At 56.7% G+C, this 26,575-nt stretch overlaps 1 protein-coding gene and 1 long non-coding RNA gene across 2 annotated transcripts; one reads left to right on the plus strand and one right to left on the minus strand.

Moving 5' to 3' along the window:
• Window positions 1-14,707: 14,707 nt before the first annotated feature.
• ACP4 (acid phosphatase 4) lies at window positions 14,708-19,339 on the plus strand (the record flags this gene model as incomplete). Its single annotated transcript, XM_079800611.1, has 11 exons — window positions 14,708-14,812; window positions 14,884-14,988; window positions 15,059-15,145; window positions 15,940-16,086; window positions 16,314-16,412; window positions 16,487-16,582; window positions 17,261-17,393; window positions 17,473-17,555; window positions 18,216-18,346; window positions 18,557-18,735; window positions 18,814-19,339. 11 exons carry the CDS (start codon window positions 14,708-14,710, stop codon window positions 18,927-18,929), a joined length of 1,281 nt encoding a protein of 426 aa, XP_079656737.1. The 3' UTR covers window positions 18,930-19,339.
• A 1,254-nt stretch (window positions 19,340-20,593) lies between these two features.
• LOC307116568 lies at window positions 20,594-25,940 on the minus strand. The gene is made up of 5 exons (XR_013815226.1): window positions 25,849-25,940; window positions 24,629-24,673; window positions 23,131-23,176; window positions 22,131-22,166; window positions 20,594-21,729 (listed from the first exon to the last, which is right to left on the minus strand). It is a non-coding gene; the product is annotated as an uncharacterized lncRNA (long non-coding RNA).
• Between the last annotated feature and the right edge of the window lie 635 nt (window positions 25,941-26,575).

Here is a 26,575-nt window from a genome sequence, read left to right on the forward strand (position 1 = left end):
AATCATTGCCCCAGGTCTTGGTCCTGATCAGAGAAAATCTGGGAATCGCAAAGGAGCTAAAGGCTCTGACAAGTCTTGCGAGAAAGACCTCGTTTAATTTTGTTTAGTGTGTCTCAAGCTTGTCTCAGCAGATGGCTCCTGGGGCACCGCCCCACCCCCTTCCCCCACCCCCAGGGGCCTCTGTTGAGACACAAACTTGAAGACCTACCCAGCCTGGAAGTGTAGTCTCCCGCCCAATGTTTCTTCCTCTACTCCCTGCCAGTCTCTTCCCTGCTCCGAGCCTCAGTTTCCTCATCTGAACATAGGCACAATCACCCCTACCTTGTATGGTTCTTGGGATGTTCAGGTGAGCCCAGGAAGTGAGTGAGTGAGCACGTGGGAAATGGTGGAACATGAGCCACGTGATCTCTCTCCTTCCCCACCATTTTTCATACCGTTATTCCCTGGGGCGGTCGGGACACCCAGAAATCACCCCAGTGTCTTCCCTCAATACTGGCATCACGGTCCTGACTGACATTATCATAGAAACCACGATATCATTACATTTCTTCTTCCCTTCCCTCAGCTGTGGCACCAACCAGCCTAAAGTGTCACTGTTGGGTCAACCAGTGACAATCACCCCTGCCATTTCCAAAAAGGGGGAAGCACCACGCCCCCTCCAGGTGAAGAATGAGAGGTGGGAGTGTGAGGGGGTGGCCAATGGTCAGGAAGACGTCAATCATGGGGCTGAAGACCTTGCTCAAAATTCTTGCCCCTAAGCTTGTTTTCCAGGCTGGAGGGGGAGGGGGCATCAGGATGGCATAGGCAACCAGAGGGTAGACGAGGCAGATGTTGGGTTTCTGCCTTTGCCCAGGAGGGGTTCACCCTCATGGACTTGGCATTCTGGGCAGTAAGTGGATCGGGCAGTTCGTGGCTATACTTGCCTGGACTCTGGAGCCAGAAGGCCCAAGTTCTAGTCCTGCCTAGGACACTTCCTACTGGGCAAATGTGAGTGAGACTGCTCTCCTGACCCTGTACTGGTCAGCCAGACTGGGGGACCACTGTGGGGCAGGGCTGGGTATAAGCAACTCCATGCACCCAGCATACCCTGGCACACGGGAGCCCCTTGAATGAAGCCTGGAGGATGGCTGGGTGGGGCCAGGTTGGGGACCCTGAGATGAGTCGGATCTCCAACTGCTTCTCTTCCTTCCTGGCAAATCCCCCGGGCTCCCACAGGTCCGAGGCTTTCCCCATCACACCATCACTCTAGATGCCACTGTCAATGTTTGTCCTACCAGCCTAGGAACAAAGAGCTGGGGCACACAGGTCCGAGGTGGTGAGTGGAAGGCATTTGCAAGGAGTTTTTACATCAGATCAGCTCGCCTACATACAGCATTCTGGGTTTATTCCCGACTCAGCTCTGCCTATGGGCACCCTTACCCCCCGCCCAGGCCTGCCAAGGGCCAGCTTTTGCCAGTGCCCCCTCCCTGGCTCTCCACGAGGAGCACCTGCTCTGAGAGCCCGGAGCCGCGGACCAGAGGAAGCCTCAGCAACTGATTAGGGTAGAAACATTAATGGATCCAGGGAAGTGGTGGAGGAAGGGCGCAAGGCTTGAGATGATCCAGCCCGGAGCAGAACTAGCACTGGTAGCCGCAGGGACTTGTCCGGACTACAAATCCCAGGCGGCTGAGCGACAGGCCTACCGCCACGTTTCCCGGCAGCCATTGGGTGCCTCACGCAGGTCCTTCCGCAAGCCCCGCCCTCTCCTCCCACGTGGGGATCGCCTACATTTCCCAGCAAGCTTAGGACCACGCCCTTTGCAACGAAGACAGAGCTCAGCAGTCTCCAACCAGAGTTCAGACTCCTTCTCCCCAACCCATTGGGGCTAGGCCCGAGGTACTATGGGAAATGTAGTCCGGTCACGCGTCATGCCGGTAGAAAAACCCAAAGCATCAAGAGTCTTACTTTTGTTTCCACTGTAACTAGCGCTCAGATCTTTCCAACAAGTTCCTTTTTTTTTTCAAAATACGGATGAGTTTCCATGGGTAAGTCATAACCATTTTTAAAATAAGTGAAATAGGTTCATGGAAAATGGTTAGAAATAGTTATTGAGCCTCGCCTGCATGGGTCAGTGGTTGAGCATCACCTATGAACCAGGAGGTCACGGTTCGATTCTGTCAGGGCACATGCCTGGGTCGCCGGCTCCATCCCCAGTAGGGGGCGAGCAGAAGGCAGTCATCAATGATTCTCATCATTGATGTTCCTACCTCTCTCTCTCTCTCCTCCCTTCCTCTCTGAAATCAATAAAAAAATATTTTATTATTTTATTATTATTTTTTTAAATCTTAGGGCATGCTATACATTTTTTTATTATTGATTTTTTACAAAGAGGAAGGGAGAGGGATAAAGAGTTAGAAACATTGATGAGAGAGAAACATCGATCAGCTGCCTCCTGCACACCCCTCACTGGGTATGTGCCCACAAGCAAGGCACATTCCCCTGACCGGAATCGAACCTGGGACCCTTGAGTCCACAGGACGATGCTCTATCCACTGAGCCAAACCGGTTAGGGCAAAAAAATATATATTTTTAAAAAGAAATAGTTATCAAAATTTGAGTGTCTAAATACTAGATGACAGTATAAAAGACAACAAAAAATTTTCCTTTGCCTGCAAAAAGTTTGCTGCACACTGGTGGAAAACAACCTAGCTTTTAGTTAAAAAAAAAAGCAAACCACACCCAGCCTGGTGTGGCTCAGTTGGTTGAGTGTCATCCTTTGCACCAAAAGGTCAACGGTACAATTCCCATCGGCTTCTCTTTTTCCCTCTCCCTTCCTCTCTCTCTAAAATCAATAAGGAAACATATATTTTTTAAAAAAGCATACCAGCCCTAACCGGTTTGGCTCAGTGGATAGAGCGTTGGCTTGCGGACTCAAGGGTCAGGGGCACATGCACAAGTTTGATTCGGGTCAGGGGCACATGCCCGGGTTGTGGGCTCGATGCTCAGTAGGGGGCGTGCAGGAGGCAGCCGATCAATGCTTCTCATCATTGATGTTTCTATCTCTCTTCCTCTCCCTTCCTCTCTGAAATCAATAAAAATATTTTTTAAAAATAATAAAGGCAAACGTATTACAAATATTCGCTCGTGTCGCTCTGTTCCTGCGTTGTTGCCATGGGGTGGTGTTCTCGGGGGCAGACACTGCAGCGAATTTGCTTTGTTCTGACTGACATTTGTGCATTTCGCAAATGAGCATCTGTGTTTCCAGGGTCTGCTATTTTTTTTTTCAAATATATTTTTATTGATTTCAGGGGCGGGGGGGGGGAGAGAGAGGGAGAGAGAGGGAGAAACATCAGTGAGGAGAGAGAATCATGGATCAGCTGCCTCCTGCACGCCCCACACTGGGGACCAAGCCCACAACCAGGCATGTGCCCTGACCGGGAATCGAACCGCGACCTCCTGGGTCATAGGTCGACGCTCGGCCACGCCGGCCGGGCACCCGAGGATATTTTTTCCATTGATTTTTAGAGAGAGTGTAAGGGATGATGCTCTAACCACTTGACTACTGGGCCAGGGCAGACGTTTCTTAATTTTAACGTAGTCAAATTTCCAAATATTTATGCTGGGTACTTTTGGGGACTCTTTTAAGAAACCCTTCCCTACCCCAAGGTGATAAGGACATTGTCCTTCATTATCTTCTAAAAGCTTTGACTTGCACATTGAAGTCTTTCATCATTTGAAGTTGTGTGTGTGTGTGGGTTTTTTTTATGAGGTGTGATGTAGAGTCCCAACTTAATTTTTTCCCATAAGGATGACCAATTTATTTATTTATTTTTAATAATAAATTTTTAAGTCTTTTTAATTTCTTAAAGATTTTTTTATGTAATTTCTTTTTAAAAATATTTTTATTGATTTCAGAGAGGAAGGAAGAGGGAGAGTGAGAGAGATAGAAACATCAATGATGAGAGAGAATCATCGATAGACTGCCTCCTGCACGCCCCCTACTGGGGATCGAGCCCACTACCCGGGCATGTGCCCTTGGCCGGAATCGAACCTGGGACCCCTCAATCTGCAGATCGACACTCTATCCACTGAGCCAAACCAGCCGGGACACCTTCCCTTTTGAAAGACAGCTTTGCTGGGTATAGGATTCTTGGTTGGCACTTTAAAAAAAAAAACACACCTCACCCGAGGATATTTTTCCATTGATTTTAGAGAGAGTGAGTGGAAGAGAGAGGGAAAGAGAGAGAGAAACTCAATGTGAGAGAAACACATCAATTGGTTGCCTCCTCACAAGCCCTGACCAGGGCCTGGACCAGGGAGGAGCCTGCAACCAAGGTCCATGCCCTTGATCAGAATCGACCCCGGGACCCTTCAGTCTGCAGGCCGATGCTCTATCCACTGAGCCAAACCGGTTAGGGTGGCACTTTTATTCCACTATGTTATGCCACTGCCTTCTGGTCTCCTTCCTTTCGGCTGAGAAGCCAGCTCTGTATTTTACTGGGGTTTCTTTGCAAGTGAAAAGGCATTTCTTTCTTTCTTTTTTCAAGATTACCTCCTTGTCCTTGACTTCCAACATTTTAAAAAAATATATATATTTTTTAATTTCAGAGAGGAAGGGAGAGGGAGATGGAAACATCAACGAGGAGAGAGAATCATCGATAGACTGCCTCCTGCACGCCCCCCACTGGGGATCGAGCCTGCAACCGTTGCATATGCCCTTGACCAGAATCGAACCTGGGACCCTTCAACCCGCAGGCCGACGCTCTGTCCACTGAGCCAAACCGGCTAGGGTGACTGTCAACCTTTTTACTAGGATGTGTCTGGTTGTGGGTCTGTTTACGTTTACGCTATTGGAGTTCATTGAGCTTCCTAGATGTGTTGGTTAGTGGGAAGTTTCAGCCGTTACTTATTCATTTCCCCCTGTTCCTTTCGCTCCCTCCTCTCCTGGTCCGTCCCTGATGCCTGTGGTGGTCTGTGTAATGGTGTCAACAACAGTCATAGTCTCTGCCAGAGACTTTCTATATTTGGGTTCACTATTTAAAAACACAGAATGGCTAGTGGGGGGAGAATTGCCTATTCATCATGCCAATTCTTTTGGCTTGCCTGTGTTTCAGAATACGTAAAGTAAAAAGGGCACAAGGGAATATTTTTTTTTTGGGGGGGGGAGGGGGGTGGTGGTTACACAATGCATGCATTTGTCAAAACCCCAGCACGGCAAGCGAAACGTGTGAGTTCTTCTGTCTCCAGGAAATGCCTTCCTGTTAAAAAACACTTAAAGCCATTCTTTTCCCTTCCTTCTCACATTCAGGATACAGATTTGACAGCCTTACATTTAAAAGCTCTGTGTATAAAGCAACAACTCAAGCTAAAATGAAAAGGGAAGATCTAGACTCAGGAAAAAACCTGTACCTCATGGGACAAGCAACCTCATCATGTAAAGTGACAGAAAAGGGAACAAAACGCTCGGATTCCAGGAGGCGGGTGGGGAGAAAGAAGGGAAGAGATGGTTCGTGAGACAGGGGAGGGAATGAGCAGCTGACGGTTTTAGGAAGACAGCTCGTCACCCAGGACATCACAACCATTCCGACAACTCCATCACCAGGGGGCACTTTTCACAAGAAGAGCCAGAGCCGCGCGGCCGGCGTGGCTCAGTGGTTGAGCGACAACCTATGAACCAGGAGATCCCGGTTCGATTCCCGGTCAGGGCACATGCCGGGGTCTTGATTCGTGGTGGTGGTGGTGGTGGTGGTGGTGGTGGAGGAGGGGGTGTGCAGGAAGCAGCCGATTGATATTTCTCTCTCATCGATGTTTCTCTCTTTCTCTTCTTCTCCCTTCCTCTCTCTAAAATCAATAAAAATATGCCCTAGCCGGTTTGGCTCAGTGAGTAGAGCATCGGCCTGTGGACTGAAGGGTCCCAGGTTCGATTCCGGTCAAGGGCATGTACCTTGGTTTCGGGCACATCCCCAGTAGGGGGTGTGCAGGAGGCAGCTGATCGATGTTTCTTTCTCTTCGATGTTTCTAATTCTCTCTCCCTCTCCCTTCCTCTCTGTAAAAAAATCAATAAAATATACTTTAAAAAAATAAAGAAAGACTGCCTCACCGGGTCTAGGTCAAGGTTGGAAAACCCCAGCCCAAGGCCTGTTTCTGTATAGCCTGATGTGTTAAGAATGGTTTTTCCAATCTAACATGCTTGAACAAAATCCAAAGCATAATGCTCATGATGCATAAAAATCATATGAGCCCTGGCTGGTTTGGCTCAGTGGATAGAGCGTTGGCCTGCGGACTGAAAGGTCCCAGGTTCGATTCTGGTCAAGGGCATGTACCTTGGTTGTGGGCACATGCCCAGTAGGAGGCAGCTGATCGATGTTTCTAACTCTCTATCCCTCTCTCTCTTCCTCTCTGTAAAAAAATCAATAAAATCTTGAAAAAAAAAATATATATATGAAACAAGCCCTAGCTGGTTTGGCTCAGTGGATAGAGCATCAGCCTGCGACTGAAGGGTCCTGGGCTCCATTCCCAGCAAGGGCACAGGCCCGGGTTGTGCGCTCGATCCCCAGTAGGGGGCGTGCAGGAGGCAGCCGATCCATGATTCTCTCTCATCATTGATGTTTCTATCTCTCTCTCCCTCTCTGAAATCAATCAATAAATATATTTTTAAAAATGACTTGAAAGACGAAATTCAGTGTCCCTACATAAAGTGTTATTGGCAACAGCCACGCCCACTCCCCCCCCCCCCCCCCCCCCCCCCCCCCCCCCCCCCCGCTCTCCCTGTCACCGCTTCTCTCGAGGCAGAGCTGGGTGCGGCGGGGGCTGGACGCAGAGCTGGGTGCGGCGGGGGCTGGACGCAGAGCTGGGTGCGGCGGGGGCTGGACGCAGAGCTGGGTGCGGCGGGGGCTGGACGCAGAGCTGGGTGCGGCGGGGGCTGGACACAGCTGGGTGCGGCGGGGGCTGGACACAGAGCTGGGTGCGGCGGGGGCTGGCGGAGTCGCAGGACCCTTCAACGCTGCCCGTCCTCTGGGCTCCCTTCTCCTCGGCAGCTGCTCAGCCTTCCCCCTTCCAGCCTCTGCCTTCTGCCCAGGCCAGGGCCGAGGTGAGGCGGGCTCCTCAGTCACCCCGTTTCCGAGCTGAAGTGCCCAGGGGATGATGGGAACGGTAAAGTTTGCAGCCTCTTCCCTGGGCGGCTGCACCGCCCCGCCCAACCCCGCCTCTTCCTTCAGGACGTCTTCCTGGCACGGCCTCATCTCAATCGCTCCGCGCGACACCTGGCTATTTCCCGTATTCCTCCTCTCCTTCCTTCCCAGGAAGACTTCTGTTTGTTTTATTATTATTATTACTTGTGGCCCAGTGCACGAAATTCGTACACGGGGGTGGCGGGGTGTCCCTCAGCCTGGCCTGCACCCTCTCCAATCTGGGACCCCTCGAGGGACATCCCTCTCACAACCTGGGGCCGCTGGCTCCTAACCCCTCACCTGCCTGCCTGCCTGCCTGAGCGCCCCTAACCACTCTGCCTGCCGGTCTGCTCACCCCCAACTGCTCCCTCTGCCAGCCTGCTCACCCCCAACTGCTCCCTCTGCCAGCCTGCTCACCCCCAACTGCCCCCCCCCATGCTGGCCTGCTTGCCCCCAACTGCCCCCCCCCATGCTGGCCTGCTCACCCCCAATTGCCTCCCCCGCCAGCCTGCACACCCCCAACTGCCCTCCCCTCCTGGCCTGATCGCCCCAACCGCTTCTGCCTGGGCCCTGCCACCATGGCTTTGTCCAAAAGGACGTTGGGACGGTCTCCAGGTCTAATTAGCATATTACCCTTTTATTCATATAAATTATTTTAAATATAGTTTTATTGACTTCAGAGAGGAAGGGAGAGGGAGAGAAACATCAATGATGAGAGAGAATCATGGATGGGCTGCCTCCTGCATGCCCCCCACTGGGGATCGAGCCCACAACCAGGGCATGTGACCTCCTGGTTCATAGGCCGATGCTCAACCACTGAGCCATGCCGGCCCTGCATACCTCGGATTCTTACTGGGCCGAAGAGGGACTGAAAACCCTCTCTGATAAGATTTCCCTAAGAACCAGGCGACGCACTCCTTCCATCATCAGACAAGGACCCTCACGGGCACGGATCACATCCCGTGCACCTGGTCCCGTGCGGAGCCTTATCAACGCATGGGCTCCCGAAAGAGGCTTCGCACAATGACGCCCATTGTACAGATGAGGTCACTGAGGCTCAAGAGGTAAAGCCACCTCCCAGAGGTCACACAGCGAGTAAGTGGTCGTGGGGACTTGAATGGTCTCACCCCGCTAACCCACTCCGTCCTGGTTTGGGAAGGCCTGTCAGGGGAACCGCATGGTTCGAGGCCCTGGCATCAGAAAGACGGAGGGGGGTGGAGCCTACATTTGAGGGAAAAAGGAGGCCGACATTTCAAAAGTAGGGGTGACTTCCCAGGGGGAGGGGCAGACAGTCCTCATCCTTCAGATCCCACAGCCCCACCTCCACGCGTACCCTGTGGCCAGCAGTGTCCACGGAGCGCAGACTCCACGGCCCCTGGGACCCACGGGGCCTGCCAGGAACGCAGCCCCAGCCCCGGGGGAGACATCCCTCCCAGGCAGGAGGGCGGCCTCACGCTCTTAATCACGACCTGTTTCTGCCAACAAGGAGAGAGGGAGGCGGAGCCCCAGCCGAGGGTGGATGTGTTCCCAGCGGCGGGAGACAGACAGACTGTCACCCAAGTGGGGAAACAGCTGTCAGGAGACAGCGCACCCCCCTCACCTGACACCTCTCCGCGGCTCCCGCCCTCCCTGCGGGCTGCAGGCTCCGTTCCTGGGGTCTGAGCGCCCACCTCTCCGACCCTCCTGCCCGCGGGGGAGGACCTGTCGGCCCAGGTCACGGTCCCTCGGTCCGGCCGGGTCGATGTCAGGGTCCGACTCTATCCCGGGAGCTCGGCTCATCTGGGTCCCCGGGCTTGTTCGGTGAATAAAGTGAAGAGGGACGGAACGGCAGCCTAACAGCCTCGTCTGTTTCATTTGCTCTGTGGGCGCCCCGCCCCCCGAATCCTGGGACACGTCCTGTGGCGAGTGGGTGCTGTCCTCCCCCCGGTCTCAGGCGGACCTGACCGAGGACTGGGTTTAAGGTGTTAGCCACGTCCTCCTGTGAGGCTCCTGTGGTGATGACACTGGGGACCCCGGAGGACCCAGACCCAGACTCTAATCCGCAGGAGGCCCCGGCGATGGACAGGGAGGGGGTCGCGGCTGGGACGGAGCAGGTGGGCGGGCCAAGCTCCAGGGGACGCGGCGGGAGGTGGCGTTGAGGGCTTTGATGGGCCTCAGCGAAAGGCCAGGCGGAGGGGCTGGGCCTTTGTCCAGGGGCAGTGGGGAGCCATGGCAGGTGTGTGAGCAGGGGAGGGGCAGGCTCAATGCCAAGTGTACTAGTAGAAAGACCCACCTGGGGCCCAGGCTCGGGGAGGGAGAACGGTGGGGGAGGGGACGCAGGCCAGGCCAGAAGGGGCCGGAGGGAGTGATGGGAGGGAGAGGCGGGGAGTGAGCGTCTCTAAACCAGGACCCCCCTCTCCTCCTCCCTCACCTTGCCCCCCGCCCTGTTGGACACGCTGAGGCCCACAGGAGCCTCAGGGCAAGGAGGGCAGAGCCCGGCACCCACTTCCCCTCAGGGCTCCCATTCCTTCCTCTTCCCGGAGGCCCCCCCCCCCCCCCCCCCCCCCCGCCCACTGCAGCCTGGCCGCGGCCTCCAGGCCTCCCCGTGGCCCTCCTGGGTCCAGACCCTCTTCTTTCTGTGGCCTGTCCCCGACTTGACTTCCCACCCCGTCATTCCAGCGGCAAAGCCAGCAATGGAGTGCCTGTGTGACCTTCAGAGAGCCTCCATTTGCTGGCCTGTGAAATGGGCGCATTCATTTTCTAAGGCTGCGGTAACCAATTCCCACAAACTTAGCTGCTTAAAACAACACAAACTTGCCCGAGCCGGTTTGGCTCAGTGGACAGAGCGTCGGCCTGAGAACTGAAGGATCCCGGGTTCGATTCCGGTCAGGGGCACGTACCTTGGTTGCGGGCACATCCCCAGTGGGAGGAGGAAACTGGTCTTGCAGAACTTGTTATCTAATTGCAGAGGCCGTGGAACTGTGAACAATGCCCTGCCCTGCAGGGCGGGGGCGGGGGGGGGGGTGAGACGGTCCGGCTGCCGGGAGGGACCACCTGGGAGATGAAACGGAGGCCCAGTGAGAGACGGAAACTGGGAGGGCCCCGGACAGATGGACGAAGCTGACATTGGGCCGAAGCTGAGGAGGAGGAGGAGGAGGAGGGGGAGGAGGAGGGGGAGGAGGAGAGACAGACGGACGGACAGACAGACAGGGACACAGCCCAGCGAGAGACGGAGAGCCGCGGGCCGGATCTAAGACGGGAATGCAGACATGGGGTGGGAATTGGGACCAGGCTCACACCCACCCGGGACTCGCTCAACTCCCTAAAACCGAGGGTCCCCCGGGGCCCCAGGGCCTTCATCCACACCCGGCTTCTCTGTGCCCCCAGCCAGCCCTGCTCTGGGAACCCCGTTGCCTTTCGTTTATAAACTCCCAAATGTTCCCAAATTAAAGGTTCATTTTTGCTCCACGTTCTGACTTTTCCAATGTGTCCCCCGAGCGAGCTCAGAAACGTGCCCAGCGCCTGGGAAACCTGCCGCTTTCTGTCCTCAGAAACCGCGGCAGCAAAGCCCTGGACCTGCGGCTCCTCGGGGCCTCCGGGGAGTCTTTACAGTTCTCCGCGGCCAGGCCCCGCCGGGCGCGGTGGGTTTGGTGGCCAGGGCGGGGCCGGGCGTGGGGAGTTCCAAAGGTCCCCCAGGAGCCGGCGCCGAGCCGAGCCCCATGTCTCCACGGCCTGTGGCTGTGAACATGCAGCCGCAGCTCCCCGGGGCCCAGCACTAAGTGCTTGGAAGGCCCAGGGGACGCCAAGACCAAGCTCTTTGCCAACAAATCGTTTTATAAACACGACAGCCGAGATTCACGCTGCGGGTGCAGCAGGAGTCTGATTCGATTCCGGGTCTTCCCCCCTCCCCTCCCCCCAGTTATAGCCACTGAAGATAGAGGGGAGAGTAGTGGAGGGGGGGAGGTATATGTGATAGGGAGGGATTTCCCAGGAAGCCTTCTGGAAGGGCTGACACAGAGCAGAGGTGGGAAAGGACACTCCCGGCAGAGGGCACAGCATGTGCAAAGGCACTGGGGCATGGCATTTACAAAAACAAAACCATCTCTCAGTTATCTGTGGTTAAGGATATGCCATGGAGGGGGCTTAGGTGGATGAATTTAAAATATATATATATATATATATATATATATATATATATATATATATATATTTTAAATTGATTTCAGAGAGGAAGGGAGAGAGAAACATCAATGATAAGAGAGAATTATTGATTGGCTGCCTCCTGCACTCTCCTTCCCCTTGACTGGGGATTGAGCCCGCAACCTGGGCAGGTGCCCTGACCTGAATTGAACCATGACCTGGTTCATAGGTCGCTGTTCAACCACTGAGCCACGCTGGCCGGGCCGGACGCAGTTTTTTAAAGAGGAAGACTGTGGGGGAAGCCGGTGCCCACAGCCTTCAGTGCAGGCCGAGGGGCTGTGACCTGGAGGGAGAGGGTCCACTTTGGGTGTAGAGAGACCCCTGTGAAGGGTGGAGGATAGAAATTGGGGGCTGGAGCCCGGCCGGCGTGGCTCCGTGGTTGAGCACTGACCTATGTATGAACCAGGAGGTCTCAGTTCGATTCCCGGTCAGGGCACATGCCCGGGTTGCGGGCTCCATCCCCGGTGTGGGGCATGCAGGAGGCAGCCGATCAGTGATTCTCTCTCATCATTGGTGTTTCTCTTTCTCCCTCTCCCAAATCAATAAAAATATATTTTAAAAAAGAAAGAAAAAGGGGGTTGGGCCCTAAACAGTTTGGCTCAGTGGATAGAGCATCGGCCTGCGGACTGAAGGGTCCCGGGTTCGATTCCGGTCAAGGGCATGTACCTTGGTTGCGGGCACATCCCCAGTGGGGGGTGTGCAGGAGGCAGCTGATCGATGTTTCTCTCTCATGGATGTTTCTAGCTCTCTGTCCCTCTCCCTTCCTCTCTGTAAAAAAATATCAATAAAAAATATTTTTTAAAAAAGGGGGTTGGGGCGAGGGTCCAAGGTAGGCCAGCCAGGGAAGCGTGGGGGTGGAAGCAGCGAGGACACCACCCCCCGCCCCCCAACACACACACTTCCCCAGTCTCCCAAGTGTTGGTTTTGCGGAACCCGCTTCCCTCCTGGAACGGACTCATTTCTGACTGGGAAGATGGCCCAACACTACCCCTATGTGGTGACTCCGAGTATTGCAGCCAAGGCTCCTATAAGTAAGACTGTCAACCAGGACGCCTGAGCGGTCAAGGGGGCGCAAGTACCAAGTGAGCGGAACCATTGGCCCACGTGGTCCTTTTCCGGGAAGGCCAGCATGTCTGGCCATCCTATGAAGAGGCCGCCTTCTCCGATTTCCAGTTGAAATGCAATCGTTTCTTTTCGGATGAGAAAGTGGGGAAAGCTCAGCCAGAGGCTGAGACAGGGGTCCTCAAACTTTTTAAACGGGTGGCCAGTTCACTGTCCCTCAGACCGTTGGAGGGCCGGACTACAGTTTAAAAAAAACTATGAACAAATTCCTATGCACACTGCACATATCTTATTTTGAAGTAAAAAAACAAAACGGCAAAAACACCCGCAGGTGGCCCGCGGGCCTTAGTTTGAGGAGAGCCTGGTGAGGTATCACCCAGGCAAGCCACGTGCTGGGGATGGAGGTGGGGAGGGGGGGAGGGGAGGAGCCCGGGACTGACTCTGTCCTGGGCATCCGGACACTTCGACACTTCGGTAGGAAGGGGCATTGCCGGTGGGTTTTGAAGGTTGAATACAAGTTTGCTAAGGGAAGAAAAGACGTATTGCTATAACAAAAGAGATGATGACTACAGGCGCTTTGACGCTTACGATGCTCGTCTTCAGTCTCAGGCTGTCCCTGCAGTGGCCTTCTGGTCCCAGAGGACATCTTTGTCTGATAAGAAAACCGGGGCTCAGAGAGAAGAAATGAAATCTGCTGTACAGTGTTGGTACCAAGTGGCCAATCAGCCCTGCTCTTTCTCTCCTCTGTGCTCTTGCACCCAAAGGTGGAATAACTTCTCCCTCTCTAAACACTCCTGACAGACTCCTACTCATCCCTCAAAACCCAGCTCAAATTCTGGGCCCCTACCCTCAAATCTGAGAATATGGGCTCCAAGCCCCTCCTCCCTCACACCCAGGAGTCCAGGCCCCCAGCCCCTCCTCCCTCAGACCCAGGAGTCCAGGCCCCCAGCCCCTCCTCCCTCAGACCCAGGAGTCCAGGCCCCCGGCCCCTCCTCCCTCAGACCCAGGACTCCAGGCCCCCAGCCCCTCCTCCCTCAGACCCAGGAGTCCAGGCCCCCAGCCCCTCCTCCCTCAGACCCAGGAGTCCAGGCCCCCAGCCCCTCCTCCCTCAGACCCAGGACTCCTGGCCCCCAGCCCCTCCTCCCTCAGACCCAGGAGTCCAGGCCCCCAGCCCCTCCTCCCTCAGACCCAGGAGTCCAGGCCCCCAGCCCCTCCTCCCTCAGACCCAGGAGTCCAGGCCCCCAGCCCCTCCTCCCTCAGACCCAGGACTCCTGGCCCCCAGCCCCTCCTCCCTCGTTCCCTCCTCCCTCAGACCCAGAGGCCTGGCCCCGGGACAGAGCCGCTGAGGTGTGGGACGGAGCTGGCTGTGCTGACTCAGTCACATTTATTAGGTCTCAGAGGCCAGAGTCATGGTCGGGCAGAGGCAGGGCTCTTGGATTAAGCTGTCCTGTGTCCTCTGTTTCTCATCGCTGAGCCTACGAGAGGAGGAGGACAGACAGGCATGCAGGGACGTGGGAGAGGGGAGGCCAGGACGCGGGCACGGGGACCCGCTGACAGAGCCGCCCGCCGCCTCCTCCCCGCGCTCACCTTGTTGAAGAAGTAGATGGAGGCCAGGATGGTGAACACGGCGATGGCCAGTGTCACGTTCTGTGGGGAGCGGGAGGTCAGGACCCAGCCCCTCCCGCCCCGCCCCGCCCTCCCCGTCCCACCGGACCCGCCCTCACTTCTTGAAAGTTCATGGCCATGAGTCCTCGGTGCAAGGTCGCTTGACCTCCCTCTGCTGCTCTTGGGCCTCTGAGGGGGAGAGGGGAGGTCAGCCAGTCACCAGAACCTGAGAGGGTTGTCTAGGAGACCAGAATGGTGGCCATGGTGATGGGGAAGGGCATTCTGGGTAGAGGGGCCATTGGGCAGAGGCTTGGGGGGCCAGGAATGTCCTATGGGGGCCCGGCTGGTGTGGCTCAGTGGTTGAGTGTTGACCTATGAACCAGGAGGTCGCGGTTCGATTCCCGGTCAAGGGCACATGCCCAGGTTGCGGGCTCCATCCCCGGTGTGGGGCATGCAGGAGGCAGTGGGTCAATGATTCTCTCTCATCATTGATGTTTCTCTCTCCCTCTCCCTTCCTCTCTGATATCAAGCAAGTATATTAAAAAAAAAAAAAAAAAAGACTGCCCCATGGGGTAACCTGAGGCTGGCTAAGGCGGGGGGAGCCGGCTGCCGGGGAGCGTGCCGGGACCTGCTCTGGTGCGGCGCTGGGAGGTAATGGGCAGGTGGGGCTGCGCACAGACGGCCGGCTGAGCTCAGCGTCTGGCTGTGTGGACATGGCCGGGCCGGGGTTTCGGGGCCACCCCATCGGACCTCTCCTGCTCCTGCTGCTGCTCCTGCCCCAGGCCCTGGCGGAAGGACCCTTGGTGTTCGTGGCTGTGGTGAGGTGCCCCCCCCCCGGCCCGCCCCCCCCCCCGCCCCCAGGCCGGCCCTGACCGGGTCCCCTCCCCAGGTGTTCCGCCACGGTGACCGGGCCCCGCTGGCCTCCTACCCCACCGACCCGCACAAGGAGGCCGTGTCCGCCCTGTGGCCGCGCGGCCTGGGCCAGCTGACCTCGGTGAGGAGCTGGGGTGGGTGTGAGCGGTGCGGCGGGCGGGGAGGGGTCTGCTGAGCCTCTCTGTCCCCAGGAGGGGGTCCGCCAGCAGCTGGAGCTGGGCCGCTTCCTGAGGAGTCGCTATGAGGCCTTCCTGAGCCCCGAGTACCGGCGGGAGGAGGTACTGCCCTGTCTACCTTCCCCTGGCCCCTGACCTCCCACCTCTGACCCCTGCTGACTCCCATGCTCTCCTTGGGCCTCCACCTCTGGCCTTTGATCCCCATCAACTTGATCTGCACCTATGTCTGACCTCTGATCTTGAATCATCGACTTCTGACCTCATCCCAATCTGAGTCACACCTTGACCTCTGACCTCCATCAATTCTAGCTTTATTTTCTGGCCTTTATGTCTGTCTTCTCATTCTCACCAACACCAACCAGACCTGCTGACCTCCACCCTCTCACTCCAAAACTTGACCTATTCTGTCTTTAACCTTCATTGAATCCACTTGCCCTCCTGACCTCAGACCTTTGACCTCTACCCTTCACCAAACCTTTCTTTTCCTATCTCCTCTTCTGTCTTCTGACATCCCCTAATTAGGATCATTCCTCCTGACCTCTGATCCCTGATAGACATGTACTGAACTCTGACCCCGTGTCCTCCATCCCGCTCTCCTATTCTTGGCCTCCAGCTTCCATTCTGATCTTCCTTTTTGACTTTCAATGACTCGGCTGACCCCCTTAATCCTACACACCCACCCAGTCTCTGACCTCCAACCCGGCTGCTCCTGCCATTGACCTCTGACCCTTGATCCCAACTTCCCACATTGAAGTTCAGACATTCACATCTGACCTGATGTTTTGACTCCTGCCCCCTTTCAACTCCAAAGCGAATCCAAAGCTTTGCGGCTAACCTCTGACCCCGACTGTGGTCCCCTGGTGACTGTCGCCCCTCGCCTGCCCCTCCCGCCCCAGGTGTACGTCCGCAGCACAGACTTTGACCGGACGCTGGAGAGCGCTCAGGCCAACCTGGCGGGGCTGTTCCCCGAGGCCGGCCCGGGGCGCCCTGAGGCCGCCTGGAGGCCCATCCCTGTGCACACGGTGCCGGTCACTGAGGACAAGGTCAGGGGGTCGGGCAGGCCAGGGGTGGGAGGAGAGGAGGTGCTGGGCTTGGCGGGCGGCTCCCGGGAGCCTGAGTGGGAGCAGCCGGAGTCCGGGGGCAGAGCTGTCCGGGTGGGTGAGCCGTGTCCCCGTGCTGCGCAGCCAGGCCTGGGAGAGACAGGGCCACAGCCCCGACTCCCCCACCCCCAGCCATGCTGCTGTCCTCTCTGAGCCTCAGTTTCCCCCAGCTGCTGAGGTTCCCCACACGCAGTTGTCCCCGATACCACGAGCTGCTGCGGGAGGCCACGGAGGCCGCCGAGTACCAGACGGCGCTGGAGGGCTGGACGGTGAGAGGGCCGGTGGGACGGGGCGGGGAGCGGGGGTGGTGGTCCTCCAGACTCACCGGGCCCCGTCCATCCAGGACTTCCTGGCTCACCTGGAGAACTGCACGGGGCTGTCCCTGGTCGGGGAGCCGCTCCGCAGGGCATGGAAGGTTCTGGACACACTGATGTGCCAGGTGAGCTTCCACCCAGCCAAGTGGCTAAGGCAAGCGGAGTTCAAATACCAGCTTTGCAGCCCAATACCCATGCTCCCGCAGGCTAGTCACTCAAGCCTTAGTGCCTCTGTTTCTCCATGTGCACCATGGGGCTGGGGACACCGAGTGAACACCTGGGGTTGCTGTGAAGATCAAAATGGGTCAATCCATGCAACGTGCCACACTCAGGTTCAAGGCTACGTGTTGGCAATTCCCCTTTGTGGTTCTGTTATCCCTGGCGTGGCCTGGTGATCTTCTTAGGCCTGGCTTCCCCCACTTGCTGGGAATGTTCCCAACCGCACGGTGGGACTAGCAATGTGTGTGATTAGGGGGCTGCCCCAGACCCTACGGGATGCTAGGAGGTATGTGGTACCGGCACCATGAGACGGGGCCAAAATCCCAAATGGCTGAATTCCGGAACACCTCTGGCCCCAAGGTCTCAGGTAAAGGCTGCCGGGCTGCGGGATGATGGTGATTACTAGAAATAATCGCTATTGCCCAAGCCACCACTTCCTGACCCGGCCAGCCCCAGCCCGTGCAGGGTTCAGATGGGGATGGAGAGAGGATCGCAGGAACAAGCACAGGCATTGGGAGGGCGAGGGGACCCCGAAGAGCTCAGGACATCCGGTCGCATTGTCCTCTCTCCCGGTCTCTCCCCAGCGAGCCCACGGTCTCCCCCTCCCGTCCTGGGCCTCCCCGGATGTCCTGCAGACACTGGCCCGGATCTCGGCTCTGGACATTGGGGCCCACGTGGGCCCACCCCGGGCAGCAGAGAAGGCCCAGCTGACAGGGGGTGAGGTGTGGGGCGGGGGCGGGGGGAGGCCGGGCACCTCCCTCTGGGGGTTCTCAGCACCCTGGTCTTGCCCCCTCAGGGATCCTGCTGGATGCCATCCTTGCTAACTTCTCTCGGGTCCAGCGCCTGGGGCTGCCCCTCAAGATGGTGATGTACTCGGCTGTGAGTCTTTGGCCAGGGAGGCGGCGAGGGCACAGGGATGAGGGGGATGGCCGTTGGGGTGAGGAAGAGCCAGTGGTCTCGATGGAACCTCAGCGCTGCCTTGGGTAACTCACAGCTGCAGACATATCACTAGAGGTATAGCGTCTGGAAGGAGGGAGGAGCTGGTGTTCTGAGAAAGAATTCATCTCCTCTAGGGGGACAGGCTGTTGGATTGAGCTGTCCAATCATATTTTGCATCCATTTGACCAATGTTGTTTTTTTAAAAAATATATATATTTTCATTGATTTCAGAGAGGAAGAGGGAGAGATAGAAACATCAATGATGAGAGAGAATCATTGATCGGCTGCCTCCTGCACGCCCCACACTGGGGATCAAGCCCACAACCTGGGCATGTGCCCTTGAACCAGAATCGAACCTCAACCACGTGGTTCACAGGTCGATGCTCAACCACTGAGCCACCGGCAGGGCCATGTGACCAATCTGTATTAAATGATCCCCTGTAAAGGGTGGGACTGCCTCCAGGTGAGCAGATTTGGGGGCTGAGATTCTAAGGGGCCTGGGGACAGCTGGGAGGCAGCTGGATGCAGGAGTCTAGAGCGCAAGGAAAGAGGTCGCCAGGGGAGGAGGGAGGAGCCAGCTCAGCCCTGATCTGCCCGCAGCACGACAGCACCCTGCTGGCCCTCCAGGGGGCCCTGGGCCTCTACGACGGGCACACCCCGCCCTACGCTGCCTGCCTGGGCTTCGAGTTCCGGAGGCGCCTGGGGGACCTCGACGAGGACGACGATGCAGGGTGAGGAGGGGGGCGCCTGGGAATGGGCGGGCAGAGCTCTCAAGAGGAGGGATGGTGGCGGGCGGGAGACCACCCAGGCACGGGCCTGGAGGGGGCGTTGGCCAGGGAGGCCATCGGGAGGGTGACAGGCGGCCAGGAGCCCAGCTCCTCCGCTCACACGCTCTTGTCTAGATTTGGGGTCAGTGGCTGCCACGCCTGCTCTCTCTGCAGGAATGTCACCATCTCCCTCTTCTACCGCAACGACTCCACCGGCCAGCCCCTGAGCCTCAGCCTCCCCGGGTGCCCAGCCCCCTGCCCACTAGGCCGCTTCCGCCAGCTGACCGCCCCGGCCCGGCCTCCAGCTCACGGGGTCCCCTGCCACGGCACCCGTGAGCCTGCCACGCCCACGGGTGAGGCCCTTGGTGTTGGGTGGGAACAGGAGGGTCCAGTCCTAACCCTGAGACTCACCCCTCCTGTTCTCCCCGCAGCCACCATGGTGCCCCTGTTGGCTGGGGCTGTGGCCATGCTGGCGGCGCTCTGCACAGGGCTGGGGCTGCTGGCCTGGAGACCCGGCTGCCTGCGGGCCTGGGGAGACCCTGTGTGAGCCACGAGACTGGGCACCCCTCCCCACTGCTGACCCTGGACCCCAACATGTGCACTCACCCGCTGTACCAGCTTCTGTGACTTTCTGTGTGCGCCTGTGTGTGTGTGCGCGCGCGGTGGATGGACACACAGGGCCCCCAGGCCTGGAAGTCACAAGTGGTTGTGTGCACACACATGTACATGGCTTGTGCACATGCATGCAGTTCATGCATAGATGTCTGAATGTTTCTGCACTTTATGTGTGCAGACTTTCTGCATGCGATGGCACATTTCTGCATGTTGACAGGCCTCTATGCACACATGCAATCTGTGTTGGTATGTGTAGGTGCCTCTAGGGGAGTACTGATGTGTTTCTCTACACGCATGATGGCATGTGGTGGGTATGCTGGGATGGTATTAGTAGGTATGGCACATGTGTAAGAAACAAGGCTGAGTCCTTAGACTTAATGCCCAGGAGACAAGTGGCACCTTCAGCCCTGTAAGCTCCTGGGGCGGGGTCAGGCCTGTCTTGTATCTGATCTAAGCCTGGCCCCACGGCTGCTCAGCACCGAGCCTGAGGCACCGTGATGCAGGAAGCCACTGGCCTCTGTGCTCCCATCTCAGGGCGAGTCAAGACTCAGACCGCAGCACCTCGGAGATTAACCTCCCAGGAGGACCGGCAGAGCAGGTGCGGCTGCACGGTTCTCAGGACCGCCATCTGGCCATTTAAATGAAATGTAAGATTCAGGTCCCAGCCACATCTCAATGGCTCATGTGCCACCCGTGGCTGGTGTGGTGTGGCCCAGTGAGCCCAGGACTCAGACAGCACTCCTGCTCCCGCAGCCACTGCCCTCCCCACCAGCCAGGCATCAGGCTCAAGTGTGTGAACACCCCGGACTAAAACACCGGGGGTGGGGGTGCTGGTGTGTAGCAGCTGTCACTCACTCCGTGCCCACTACAAATGGTAGAGTTGGAGAATTGGAGGTGGGGTGAGGGGAGAATTGGAGGTTGTGGCTAAAGTCAACCCTAGCTACCAGGACCCTCCAAGCCTCCCCTGAGGGAAATAAGGGTGCAGAGCCCCGGGACTGAGAGGAGAAAGCTGGGGCGACCCAGAGAGCCTGGCCCAGGTCTACCCAATTCCAGCGCTGTGGGCAGGGGACCATGCCCTGGGCTCTGAAGGTAGCCATCACCCCACCACCACACCCATCGTTGATGCTGGACAGGCCTTAGAAGCGAGGCAGCCACACCCAGAATACCCTCTGTGCTCGGTCCTGGGAGGGGCCCAGCTTCTTCTCACTCAGGGAAGGCCCAACCTTCTAGGGTTTCCCTGCCCTGCTGCTGGGGGCGGCTCCCAGGGCTTGGCGGAGCACAGCCCTCTCAGCAGGGCCCATGGAGACAGGCGTGTCCAGAACCCTGCGCCATGAGGGTGCTGGAAATGGCTTTGCACGGGGGCCACATCAGGCACCACAGTTCATACACAGCGATGCTCACCATTTAAGCCCTCACTCCCCACCCCCAGCGGGATTCCTGGTGCCAACACTGAACCCAGACACTGGCCAGAAACCACACATGCAGCTGGACACCGGGACTGGCCCGGCAGTCCCTTCCCAGGTGAGCAAACAGCAAGCTGGCTTCAGAAGGGAAAGGCGTTACAAACAAAAGTCTTAAGAGAAAAAGACAAATGAGTGTGCTTAGAACTGAAGTGCTGTATATGCTTAAATATTAAGTGAGAACAATGCATTACAAATAAAAACAATGCAAGCTTCTTGTTGTAGGCCACGGGGTCTCCCCGCTGGGCCTATAGTGCTTTGGGGGCCCACCCAACATGCCATTTCGGCTGAAATGTTGAGACCTGCTGGGTTCTCTATGGAACCACTGTGCCCAGCTATCTGGCTCCCCTCCACCAGCTCTGGCCAGTGACACCCATGAGGTAGCTAGGGGCAAGGACACCTTATTCTTCTGGGCTCCTCAAAACCTAGGTGAGGGTGGCCTGCCCATTAAAAACAAAACAGATGGGCGGTCCAGTCCTTCAGGGGACTTTACATCTTCCCAAGAGCCCAGCTCCCTGAGCCCTGGAAATTAAGGCTCCTAGGTAGGGCCCACAGGCAGGTAAGGAGCCATTGGCTCCTACCCGCAGGCCTGGATAGAGTAAGGGGGAGGCGGGGGCTGCTCCTACTCCAGCATGTAATCCGGGAGGCTGCGGCCACGTGTGGCCTCCTTGACGTACAGGTCCAGGAGGACCTTGGTGGACTCCTTGTCCACCCTCTCCTGGGACACGCCGTGGCTCAGGAGCCAGGACAGGTGGTCCCTGAGCTGGTCTCTGCCCTGGACCTCCATCAGTGCCTCTAGCATCATCATGTCATTGCCTGGCAGGGCGACCAGCGGCAGCTGCATCTCGGAGCACCTGGCCAGTGCCATCGGGCGCTGACGCAAGCCCGTTGTGAAGGGCATGTATGTCCTCGGGCGCAGGACATGGCACCTGCTCAAATGCAGGCTCATGGTAGGTCCACTCCAGCACGCTCAGCTGGCGCGCAGCTGGATACCCTGCTCCACGGTGACCCAGGCCCCAAAGGCCCTCTCGGTGACCTCGAAGTGCAGGAAGGACTGCCAGCGCTGGCGCCAGGCCTTCAGCAGCCAGGCGAGCAGTGCCTTGTGGGTGACCCACCACCGATCCCTGCAGAGGCAGTTGAAGATGGTGTTGCTGGTCAGGTCGCCTGGCTGCTCGTTGGGCTTCTGCTTGAAGTGCTGTGCAATGCAGCTCGGTGTATGTGTGGTGGTGGTGCGCCTGCGCCATCATGTTCTCGGCCATGGTGACAGCTGCCCTGGAGGGAAACAGCAGGAAGCCTGAGGGGTGCTACTAAGGGAGCTGCAGGCAGGGACACAGGGGCACCAGGCGTGGGAAACAGTTACAGCCCACACCACCTTCCTGGAGCTGGGGCCCCTCAGACCCCTGGGTGTCAAAGGTCCCAGGGGGCACAGAGTCCTCATGAGAGGTCAGAGCCCAGTGCTGGACATCATGGGGGCCCCAACCACAGTCCCTGACACAGGATGTCTCTCTGCAGTGCCCCCAGCCCCTCCTACATAAACCTCCCCTTACCCAATAGTATTACTGTGAAGATTCAACCAATTGAGAAGCATGCCTGGCTCAGCTAACTGCTCAGCCTTTGCCTTGACCTTAGCATAATTCACATTCTATGAATGAGGGAGCCTCTTCTGTTCTTACCTAGAGCACTGGTCCTTCAACCCCTGGAGGAAACACCTGCAGGAAAGAGTGGGGGAGGGGAGGTCAGTGGGACACAGGGCAACCATGGTCCCCCATCCACAACTCCCAAGAGCCAGGGCCCCTCAGACCCCCAGGTGTCAAAGGTCCTGGGGGGGCACCATGTCTTCAAGGGAAGTCAGAGCCCAGTGCTGGACATCATAGGGGCCCCAAGCACCCCCCACATCATGTTTCTAATCTAATCCCAACTGCTCCTGCATCTACCTCCTTACACATCTCATCTCTGCACAGTGGAGGTCACATGATTCAGAGGTGGCTTGACAGTTTTGGGGGCTGCCCTCCCTAGGGACCCCGCTTTAAGGCCAGGCCACAGCACCCACACAAGAACCTCCACCTCAGCCAGGCAGACAAGTCACAAATGGCCCCTCAGGTCAAAGTGGCATTAGTGGGGATCAAAACCAATCTCTTTAGCCCTAGCAGGCTTAGCTCAGTGGTTAGAGCGTTGGCCCATGGACTGAAGAGTCCAAGATTTGATTCTGGTCAAGGGCATGTACCTCGGTTGCAGGCTCAATCCCCAGTCCTAGTCAGGGAGGCAACCAATTGTTGTGTCTCTCCCTCTCCCTTCCATTCTCTCTAAAAAAAAAAAAAAAGAATGGAGAAATACCCTTGGATGAGAATTAATAACAACAAAAGCCAACCTCCTTGGTTCTGCCGCCTTAGCTGCAGGGAAGAGGGAAACAGAGAGCACCCCATCACCCTGCAGCACCCCAATGTGCATGGAGGTTGCAGAAATAAGGCCCTTTCCCCTTTTCAAAAAGGAGAGCGGCGCGGGGAAATCAGAGTCTCTGTACATGCAGGTCCTCAGCTATGGAACACGAACAAACCACCCAGCTCACTGGGCTCCTGAGGTCTGAAGGAACATCACCACAATCTAGGTCTTACTAACTAGAAATTTGTAACATTAAACATGATTATGGAGTTAAGAAGATACTTCTGTTCTTACCAAAAAGGATGGGGGGCGGGGGGCTGTTGACTCCTGGAGGAACCACCTGCAGGAAGGAGCAGGGAGGGGAAGCAGTCAGTGGGGTGCAGGGTAACCACGGTCCCCCATGCATCCCTCCCCAGAGCCAGGGCCCCTCAGACCCCTGGGTGTCAAAGATCCCAGGGGGCACCATGTCCTCAGGGGAGATCAGAGCCCAGTGCTGGACATCATAGGGACCCTAGTCCCCCTCTTCACCCAGGCCCCAGAGCCACTTGCCTACAGATGAACTACCAATAAATAGCATACGTATCAAATCGCATATATATCAACCTACGTCCACATTATTAACCGGTACACCTATATGCAATACTTTCAACAATAAAGAAAAAAAAAAAAGATAGAGACACTATCTCCCCTGCCCCCCATACGCCTGTCTAGCTGGCACCTCCCTCCCTCCACACTTTCCCAGAAATTCCCTCAGAGGGCACTTACGGTGAAGAGCATCAGCCCCTCAAAAGACAATTAGGGCCCCGCCGGTGTGGCTCAGTGGTTGAGTGTCAACCTATGAACCAGGAGGTCAGTAGGATTCCTGGTCATAGACACAATGCCTGGGTTGTGGGCTTGAACCCCGGGGGCGGGTGGTGGAGTGCAGGAGGCAGCCAATCAATGATTTTCTCTCATTATTGATCTATCTATCTCTCCCCCCTTCCTCTGAAATCAATTAAAAAATATATAAATATGACAATTAGATGATCCAAAACTTGAGCTGACCACAAAAAGCAGCTTCTCCTCCCTTAAGGGCCTGCCAGCAAGTGTGGGAAGACCCGGGAACAGGGAGCAGAGGGAAGGCCCTCCTAGAGCCAGAACACGTGCTTCTCTTTGCGCAACCTGCATCCAGGCCCATGTTACCACTTAGGTCTTAGAAACACGTGAACTACCTGCCATGGTGCCCTAGCATTGTAACAGCTGTAGGTCAGTAAAGGGTAACTTTATTAGCTCTAAGTGTATATGTGCATGATTCATGGAAAGCCGTCTCAACTTGGCTGATATACTGTATCCAGTCCAGAAACCAGTGACAGTATTAACTGCTAGCCCCTGTTTCTTTTCTCCTGCTAAGTCTGAAAATTGTAATTTTGATTAGTCCCCCACCAAACCAAAAATATGTGTGTATTTCTTCCTTTCACAGCCTGTGCAGTTCATTTTATTCAACCCTTCCTTTCGAAGGCAGGATATATCATGCCTGCCTCTACCGCCCCCCCCCCAACTATGAGAGGGCAACCTCTCTGCTCTTGACATGCTGTGTCAGATGCTCGACACAGAAACTGAGACTGAGGCTCAGGAGTACCATCACTTGACTGACACCTCAAAACCACCAATAGCAGAAATGGGATTTGTGTGTAAATACTGAGCATGACTGTTCACATATAAATTGGGTCCCAGGGATATCTGATGTGAAGTCACTCAAAATGCAGGTGTTTTAGACCTGGGTGGGTCAGGGAGTGGGAGCAAGGATTCTTACCAAGATGGGGTAGGTGGTGGGTGACCCCTCAGCTTGAAGAGACACCTGTAACACAGGAAGGCCTTGGTGAGGGTGTGCAAAGAAACAGTCTGGGGGTCCCTTGAACCCCCATGTGTCAAATGTCCCAGGAGGCACTGTGTCCTTAGGGGTGATCGGAGTCTAGTGCTGAGCATCATGGGAGCCCCAGTCCCTCTGCAACCAGGCCCCAAAGCCACTCACCTTCAGGGACTGAGACCAACAGCACTTACGAGACTGGGAAACATTAGGGGTGACAACGGCATTGTCATTAAACAGAAAGTATTATTTCAGGAACGTAACTGGCAACTACTTTGGATGAAATGAATTTACTTTCAAAACACTAAGTGCAGAAAAAATATAAAAACCCTTTAAGTGCAAATAACACAAACATGTGACTTGTTTCAGATATCAAGATTATGTGTATTTCCTGTATGTTTGAATATTTCAATAACAAAAAGTGTTGCTCAGTAGTTGAGCGTGGACCAATGAACCAGGAAGTCACGGTTCAATTCCCTCCCAGGTCAGGGCACATGCCCGGTTGCGGCCTCGATCCCCAGTAGGGGGCGCGCAGGAGGCATTGCCATTTCGATCTCTCCCTCTCCCTTCCTCTCTGAGAAAAAAAAAAAAGTAAAAAGAGGCACGAATAAAGAAACGTATGGGGCAGTGGCGAAAAGACGGCCTGCCAATGACGAATGAATGAGAAAAACCTTTCCACTTGGGACATGATGGTTTGGTGGTGGTGGTGGTGGGAGACAGAAAATTAGCTTCACTGCCGGTAGGCCGGGCGCCTCGGCAGGGGCGTGCCATTGCCCAGCAGCCAGGAAAACCAAGTCCAAGACATTAAGGACCGACCAGCCCAGAACTAACGTTTAACAGACTATTCGGAGGGAAATGATTCCTGAAGGTGAACAAAGGCCTCGTCTGCTTTCTCCGAAGACGGACAAAATGGCGGAGGCCCGGGCAGCGCGCCGGCCGACGGCGGGACAGCCCCAGCCGCCCCGGCGACAAGAGTCCTCCCCACGGCGAGCGTCCCCCACTCGCTCCAGACGCCCCAGCCCACCCCGCGGGGCGAAGGCCGCGACCCCAACCACGCGACAACGTCGCCATCCCGCCACAGCCCCGGGCACCTTACACGCGCGGCCCCAGATCCCAAAGCCCCGCCGCGCAGACGGAACGAAACCGAACAAAGAGGAAGAACTCACCCAGTTCTAACTTTCTCCACCAGGAACGCGGCTGGCCTCGCGTCCCACTTTATAGAGCGCGCCGCTCGCAAGGACCCCCACGGCCAGTCTGGGCTCCGCCCCGAGGCGTCTAGTGTCGGCGCCGGTGCCAGAAACCCCGCTTCGGTGCTTGGGGAGGGAACAGTGTCTGTTCCCGTTAGAATCCTCCTGAACGGGACATAACACGTTGCCCCTGTAGGCGGAGAATAAAAACCAAGGAAATATCGCCGCCTGTTGTCCTGTCATGAGCGTCAGGCAATTCTGTGGATGGCCCCAAAGAAGGATCGGGCAGGGGAAGGACCCCGAATGGGGGCGGGGCCAGAAAGGGGAAACTGGCAAAGCCTGAGCCACAGCCCTGGCGGAAGGGGCGGGGCCGACTCCCGCTGTAGTCCCAGCGGCAGAGCGGGAGGCGGGGCCAGGGCTGAGATTGACAGTGGGGCGTTCTGGGAGAGCGCTCTCGTGGCGCGGAGTTAGAGGCTTAGCCTGGGCTCCGGGCCTGGAGGACTGGACTCTGGTTCGGGGCCGGGAGGCGGGTGAGGGGTGGGGGGAGCGGGTGGCTGGGGTCCTGGACTCCCGGTCCGAGGGAGGAGGGGCTGGGGACAGGACTCTGGGGCTGAGGCAGAACCGGATTTGGGGCTCGTTTCCCGGTTTTTAGATCGCCAGAGGCCTGGGGGCTGGGTGTCATGGTAGGGCTGGCGATCTAAGGCGT

The sequence above is a fragment of the Cnephaeus nilssonii genome (genome assembly GCF_951640355.1).
Source record: "Cnephaeus nilssonii genome assembly, chromosome: 20".
Classification (NCBI taxonomy): Eukaryota; Metazoa; Chordata; class Mammalia; order Chiroptera; family Vespertilionidae; genus Cnephaeus; species Cnephaeus nilssonii.